Consider the following 7748-nt stretch of genomic DNA (forward strand, 5'->3'; position numbering starts at 1 on the left):
TCGAAGCTGCCACCGTCTCACCTCCGTCCACCGTTCGATCGTGATCCCCGAATCGAATAGGTTGATCCGTGCGTTTATATCGACGATGATGAACGGTCCAGATGTGAAAATAGATTTCCACTTACTATCCTACTTGGAGTGGATCCTCCAGTGAGACAAGGGGCCGCAGTGACCTCCGGTGACTAGGAGCGACTCGGAGATATTATAATAAGCAAGAAGCAACTCATGTACTGTCTTTCTTTGGGCCACTGATTGTTTGTCTTCTCGACTTCCCTGCTGCTGCCTGCCTGCCCTGTGTCAATCGGTTGTCCCGATCTCGCTCCCAGACGATCGGAAAGTAGCCGGAGAGGGAAGATGAACGACGCCGATGTCTCCAAGCAGATCCAGCAGATGGTGCGTTTCATCCGCCAGGAGGCGGAAGAGAAGGCCAACGAGATCTCCATCTCCGCCGAAGAGGTATGGATTTCCGGCTCTCTCCCTCTAGTTTTCCTTTCTCCTCTGTTCGATCCTGACACTTGCTGATCGTGGATCAGTATCGGACAGAACAAATAAATCGGGGTTTGCTGATCTGTGATCCAACTGTATGATAAAAAACATCTTTCATTTTAGAATGATACACCTTCAATTATATTATTATTTGTACTCTGGATACTGTTAATTGGATTTTTCTATTTGTGAAAAAATAGATTCTGTATATAATATGCTCCAAATCAAAAGTGCCTATGTTGTATACCAGTGTTTATCACGAGGGCAATAAATGATAGGAGAATGGAAACATGGGAGTGATTGATGTTAATGAACATAAACAAGTAATTAAACTTAATGTTTAGAGTAGTTGCGGGGGCATCACCGCTGAACTGACTCCGACCATCCTTGGTAATATTGTTGGAATACCTTCCTAACAAACTCATTGGAACTTGCTTAACTAGTATCAATTTCTGTCAGAATACCATTTTGTTCTCACTGGAGCTTTATCCGAGTAGCATTTAACTTCATCTAACATCAATGGAGATGTGAAGACAGAATCATTCTTGGAGGTTCAACAGGAATATATCAGAGCTCAGTTTTGAGAAGCTTTGCTAAATGTAAGAATACTTCAAACCAAATCCTAAATAATATGGGCTGATGATGGCATCACAAATTTGTTAACAGTCAAATATTTCTCAATAAAGGGAATTTTTCACAGAATGTCTTTCCAATTTAAAAGAAAAAAAATCATAAAGGGGAACTAAAAGGAGCATTAGCTCTTTATTTGATTTAAGTGCTGTTAATCAATTGAGCTATAGAAATTGTTTATTATTCAGGATCAACACACATCTGGAATTATGAGAATATTTTTCTTTACATGCTAATTTGCCTTTCTCCCTACGGGACAGAATGCCCATAGTATCATTTCTTTTAAAAGTATATGTAAAATCTAGGAAGCATTTTATTGCATGATATGCTATTTATATGGTGCAATTCATGCCATTTTGATTCCTCACCCTACTCAAGCTTTTTCTTTCATCTATGTTTAACTGTGTGCTCTTCTGTTTGCCTTCTAGGAATTTAACATTGAGAAGTTACAACTTGTTGAAGCCGAAAAGAAGAAGATCAGACAAGAATATGAACGTAAAGAGAAGCAGGTCGAAATTCGTAAGAAAATGTAAAATACTTCTGCATTGATTTTCTACTGCTTTATTTTCTTGCTTTTGAAGCAAATGATTTTCTCTAGTTACTTACTATTCGTAATACATTGCACAAATTTGTTTCAGATGAACACTTCATTTTGTTAATTATTTCAAAGTTAAGGTTTGCATACAAGAGAACCAGTTTCATTATTCCTAGTCAAACCACATTTTGAAGAATAAGACAATGACCATTTCATTATTGATGTTTTCCTCCTCAAACCATCATGTCACTATATTGGATCAACTGTACAATATCAGACTTCCTCCTCATAGGATGGGAAAAGATTAGTTCTGTAACTATTGGAGGTAAAATAAAATAGATTACCAATCATCTAAAAGTGGAGCCACTTACTAAAATCATATAGGTAAAATAATAAAAGCACAAGGAAATCTAGGCGAATTCCTTTTTTTTTGTCTTATATGTCCATGTAACACTAATAAAATTTCTTTTTTTTTAATGAAAAAATATCAAAATGTGCTTTCATTGAGAGTCGAACTCAAGACCTCCCGCTTACTAAACGGGTGCTCTAACCAACTGAGCTATGAAAGCTTTTAAATAAAATCTCTTATTTATATATGATGTTGACCTATCTATAGCAATGATGTTTAGTCCAAAATCAAAAGGATAATTATTGAAAATCTAAATAATTCTTATGTGAATGATGTATTTGGATTAAGAGAACCAAGAAACTTGAAAATATGAAATGTCGATATATAAATTTCAAACTATTTTTGTAGAAAAGCTTTATATATGCATATATACTATTTAAATTTTCAAAATGGAATGGGATCAGGTATCCAATACTTTTCATCTCAGATTGGTGTTCAATGTGGTAATAATTTCTAGAACAATTTATGTTGAAATATATTTCATGTTAAATGGATGAAGATCAAATTATTTAAAAATTGTATAATATTCAATAAATACTCAAAAACTTCACCAATCCTGAAGTTTGATTTGCCCCACAATAATGTTGCCTTTTGTATATTGTAGAAAGAAATTGACTTTCTTTAGATTAAGATAACTTGTAATCTATACGATGGATATTATAGTTTTTGGATGGTGATTACTGATAATTGAGTCACTTTTATTGCATCTGCAGTGAATACTCAATGCAGCTGAATGCATCCCGTATTAAAGTTCTTCAAGCTCAAGATGATTTAGTCATCTCCATGAAAGAGGCTGCTGCAAAGGAGCTCCTGACTGTCAGCCATCATCACATCTTCAATATCACCCATCATGATCATGTATACAAACACCTATTGAAGGATCTCATTGTTCAGGTTTGGCTCTTGTGCATCTTTTCTTGCATTTACTATTTACTGATGGTAAACTTCTATGGTGGATGCATTTAGGACTTAGGTTTATATATATATATATATATATTTTATATAATCTTAGAATTAGTGAAACTAGCATGTCCATTTAATCAAGATGTTGATGACGTGACAGTAAAATATTTCCTACTAATAGCTAACCATAGAAGTTATTTCACCATTTCTTTTCAACTTAATCAAACTAAGACTGCTATTAGTTCCTGTTAATTGTCCAAGCCTTATGTTTTATTGTGTGTGTGTGCCAACTTTGAAGGGTTTGTTATTTGAATTCATTTATTTTACCATTCCAAAATTGATGGTGTTTAAATTGAAAATCTTTTGTCCTTGCAGAGCTTGCTCAGATTGAAAGAACCAGCTGTTTTGTTGCGTTGTCGGAAAGAAGATCATCATCTTGTGGAGTCAGTTTTGGAGTCAGCAAAAGAAAACTATGCAGCTAAAGAAGGTGTTCACCCACCAAATATTGTTGTAGACACTAATGTCTACCTACCACCTCCTCCTAGTCACCATAATGCTCATGGCCTCCATTGGTAATGCTTTTTTTTAAACATAGTCATCCATTTTACATTTTTTTGAGGATTAGAAGCTGAATAAATTTATTCCATGTTATTCCTATATGTTTAGTAATAATTTTTATATAGTATTTGTTAAATAGAATGAAAAGGCTATCATATCGTTTGTTGCAAAGAGGTTAATGTTGGACTCAACCACAAACCATAATCTAAAATATACAATTTGGAACTAAACCTATACACTTGACTAATGACTTCAACACTCTCCCTTATGCTGGAGCATAAATACTATGTACAACTTATTACATAAATCAGAAAAGTAGGGCTACTTTGTTGGACTCAACCTCTTCCCAGAATGTAAAACTAAACTAGCATACTTAGGTAATAATTTCAACACTTCCCCTTTCAGTTAGAATATAGATATAATCCCAACCTATTGCATAAAATAGAAAAGGATTTAAGGAAAGACTAAGACCTGGCCAAGCTTTGAAACCTCATGCCCTATTGGAGTTGAAGTCTAATTGGAATGATGCAATTTCATTTCATTGTTGTACACGCAAATGCTTAGCACTCATCAACATGCTTTTTAGTGTGTGCCGAGATGAATTCAAGTTTTGATTTATAAACCTCATTCACTTAGCTTGGTTACTTCAAAAAATAAGTGCATAGGCAATTCAAAAGTTATTTAAATTTAAGTCTTAGAGCAATAAGTTATAAAATATTACAAGCATCTTGACTATTGAATACACCTTACTAATTTCATAACATTTGTCATGCACTTGACATGCTTTGATATGCATGGAAATGTACTAAGTTAAATTTAGATAAAGTTTTACTCCTTTAAAATTTTAATACAAAAGATAACAAATTAGAACTGACCTTGCCGCATGTTAAAGCATGCTTAAGTGTGTCGACGGTTGCCATATGATACTTGCCGCCACAATTAACATAAGTAACATATGATAGATTATCCATGCTCATCACTATTGGGTTTGAATTATTTATCAGAGTGATATGATTCAACTGTACCACTCGCCATGACACAATGATACAATATTAGAATTCGGTTAAAAGAACAATGTTGAACAAGTGTTGTAGACTTGTAGTAGAAGGTTAAAATAGATCAATGCATTAACAAGAGAGGATAGAGCAAGATCCCCAGACATAGTCCATTAAGTGGGCTTCTCAACATTGATAAGCTGCTGTGCACCAATGAAAGGGGAGAAAAAAGCTATAGATGAGGGCCTCATCAAGAGGGTGACCTGTGGTGGTTTTGTAGCCCCAGTAAGGGGAGTGAGAGGTGGAGTTTGAGTCTCAACAAGAGGGCGATCGATGGTTTTGAGCCCTAACGAGTAAGTGGCAGTTTCCCAACCCCAGTGAGTGAGCGAGCCAAGGTTTCACAATCTCAGCTAGAGAGTAAGCAGCACACATGTTTTTCACTTTCTTCTTTTAATAAAGTAAATATTTTTTTCCCTTTTGTCTGTTCACTTCTTTCTTTCTCTCTCATTTCTCTTCTTTACGTTATTTCCCTTTTGGTTATTTCTTTCTCTCTCACTTGATGTTCACTTCTTTCTTTCTCTCTCATTTCTCCAAGGTAAACGGACCCTTGAGGTTTTTTTTTATTGGATGGATGAATAAAGAGTGGTATGGATTTTGTTGGATGAATTGATAATAGGATGGATGGATGAGATGACAGCTGAGCATTTAGGATTTGTTTGATTGGATGGATGAATAAAAAGAATGGATGGATTGTGTTGGATGAATTGATTATAGGATGGGTGGATGAGTGGATAGCTGAGCATCTAGGTTTTGTCTGATTTGATGGATGAATAAAAAGGGTGATTTTATTGGATGAATTGATGATAGGGTGGATGGATGAGAGGATGGATATATACCAAAATACCATAGTTTCATTCTCTAGCTAAAGACGTTTTCCCTTTCTATGGTTGATAATTTAATGGTGTTGTTTGAGCAACAATAGTTAATCAAATTGTTTGCTCTTAATATATGGATCATCAAGTTCATTTGTCTTGAAAGAGCAGTCATGTGATTGCTTTTTTTATGCTAACACAATTCCTTTATTATTCAGCTCTGGCGGTGTTGTATTGGCTTCTATAGATGGGAAAATTGTTTGTGAAAATACACTCGATGCAAGACTAGATGTTGCTTTCCGCAAGAAATTGCCCGAGGTACTCTCTTTGTTAACTTTTCAATGAATGCTGTAGAAACAAGATTTCTACAGATTGTAGATTATTCTTTTAGATGTTGAATTTCGTCCTTCTAATTGCCTGCTATCTACTTAGTGTTGTTTCTATTTGGATATAAATGAGAATAAAAAGGGAATTAGAGAGTATTGAAATGAACATGGAATGCTGTCCAAAAATATTACATCAATTTACTAACAATCTTTGTGTCCTTGTTGATTACAGATAAGGAAGCGTCTCTACGGCCAGACTGCTGCTTAATCTGCTGATCATATGTCTTCTCCATATGTTTCGAATAATGGCTTGTTTCTAGATTCGAACACATTGGGAATGCTTTATCTGCGCAACTTGTAATTCAACTAATAATCGCTATGACGTCTGTATTGCTGTATTTCTTATCATGATTGCTCCACCTATCCTGGAGTGTCTTTGTTATTATTTATTACTCCGTGAGCAAATTCACCTGGAAATATGAAGTAAATGAGTTATTAGTTCATGGCATACATATAATGTGCATGGTACGGAATCAATAGCTTTTGCCCGTCATATCTATTTGATCTTACCGATTGATCCTGTGTAGGATCACGAACCCTACAAATTATGATCAGAATATGCTTGGAAATAGTGACAATAGAAGTAGGGACACTATTCAAATATCTTATTATTCTCATAATTGTATTTTTTTCATGAAGGTATGGAGATTTATTAAAATTTTAAGAAAATAATAGAAAAATAAAAATTAATATTAAAAGATTTAATTGGGTATTTGGATGGAATATGAAAAGGATTTTATGAGACCCATCTTCATACTAAATTTAAAAATTTTCATACTTGATTATTTAATTTGGTTAAAAAATATTTCATATTCTTAGGTATCAAATTTTCCGTCGAATTTTAAGGAAATTATCATCCTAAAAGTGTAGGAAGAAGAAAAATGCACGTTTTGAGACGAAGAAGAAGATTAGTAGACGTTGCTGTTGTGGGACGCCATTCTACTCTAGATTTTTTCCCTCCACATTCCTTTACTATAATTTTTCAGAGCCAAAAATGCAACTGGCGATTTGTGCAACCGATCATGCTTTCTTATATTGATCAGGCACCCCTCTGGACATCTGTGGAGCTGGACCCAGGGGGCCGTTAAGATGACGATTTCACCTTTTGCATCATATTGATTCAGGCAAACTTGATGTTTAATTTCATAGTTACTTTTTGTTTGGCACTGAGTTTACCATACGCGAACAGATGAGATAAAAGAGTTTTGATTTTGAAGGGTGAAACTTTGTGGTGTTCCTCTCGGTTCATCGATCAAAAAAAAATAAAAAATAAAAAATAAAAAACCCCTGTGCCCAGCCCTTTTCTTCGTTGGTATTCTTGATCTGATACTTAACTCCCCTTTGTGGGATTGATAAAGTTGTGGCGGATGAGATTTATATTATAAGCAGCTATGACTCGATCCTTTTTGGCATTGACATCAAAACACACAGACGTGAAAAATCTAACAAGCATTAGTAAAAAACAACTAAAAGACGAGATGGAGAACAATAATTTCTTACATCCAAATATCACAATTTCAAAATGTTAATATATGAGTTTATATGATCCTACAATTTCTTAAATTGTGAATTATGAAACCAAATCAATTCCAAATGTTGGAAAAGAAAAGAGAAAGTTGCATGTTTCCATTGGGTTAGCATGTGCAAGATTAGGTGTAAACTAAACTCACAGCACATTCAGCTCTGAAAATGACGGTAGTGCCGTGATCAAATGGTGCTGCTGATGTCCTCCGTGTTATAAATCATGATATCAGTATTGATGTCTCCTCGGGACGGTGTGATGGTTAAGACATGGGGTGTTATTACATGAGGTCTTGGGGTCGAAACTTGGTGTGACCGAGCATAACCTCCCCCATATCTTGGCCATTTACACTAATGGCTAGTAGCTACCCGTGATTCACCTCCTCCATGTTGACCTAGGGACGGGTTGGCGGGGGTGCTGGGGGCGAGCGAATCACCTTTTGCCACATGATA

The 7748-nt window shown here is 35.2% G+C and overlaps 1 protein-coding gene and 1 non-coding gene across 2 annotated transcripts; one reads left to right on the forward strand and one right to left on the reverse strand.

Annotated features, from left to right (window-relative positions):
* The first annotated feature begins 208 nt into the window (after nucleotides 1-208).
* LOC121984122 (V-type proton ATPase subunit E-like) lies at nucleotides 209-6217 on the forward strand. Its single transcript, XM_042536919.1, has 6 exons — nucleotides 209-456; nucleotides 1545-1645; nucleotides 2774-2954; nucleotides 3339-3535; nucleotides 5607-5706; nucleotides 5947-6217. Exons 1-6 carry the CDS (start codon nucleotides 355-357, stop codon nucleotides 5980-5982), a joined length of 717 nt encoding a protein of 238 aa, XP_042392853.1. The 5' UTR covers nucleotides 209-354; the 3' UTR covers nucleotides 5983-6217.
* Nucleotides 2147-2220, reverse strand: TRNAT-AGU. The gene has a single exon. It is a non-coding gene; the product is annotated as a tRNA-Thr (tRNA).
* Nucleotides 6218-7748: the final 1531 nt, after the last annotated feature.

This window comes from Zingiber officinale, chromosome 5B (assembly GCF_018446385.1).
Source record: "Zingiber officinale cultivar Zhangliang chromosome 5B, Zo_v1.1, whole genome shotgun sequence".
Classification (NCBI taxonomy): domain Eukaryota; kingdom Viridiplantae; phylum Streptophyta; class Magnoliopsida; order Zingiberales; family Zingiberaceae; genus Zingiber; species Zingiber officinale.

Coding starts and splice junctions, on each gene's coding strand:
- LOC121984122 (XM_042536919.1), top strand. CDS start 355: ATGAACGACGCCGATGTCTCCAAGCAGATCCAGCAGATGGTGCGTTTC. Junction 457..1,544: donor TCTCCATCTCCGCCGAAGAG/GTATGGATTTCC, acceptor TTTGCCTTCTAG/GAATTTAACATTGAGAAGTT. Junction 1,646..2,773: donor GTCGAAATTCGTAAGAAAAT/GTAAAATACTTC, acceptor TTGCATCTGCAG/TGAATACTCAATGCAGCTGA.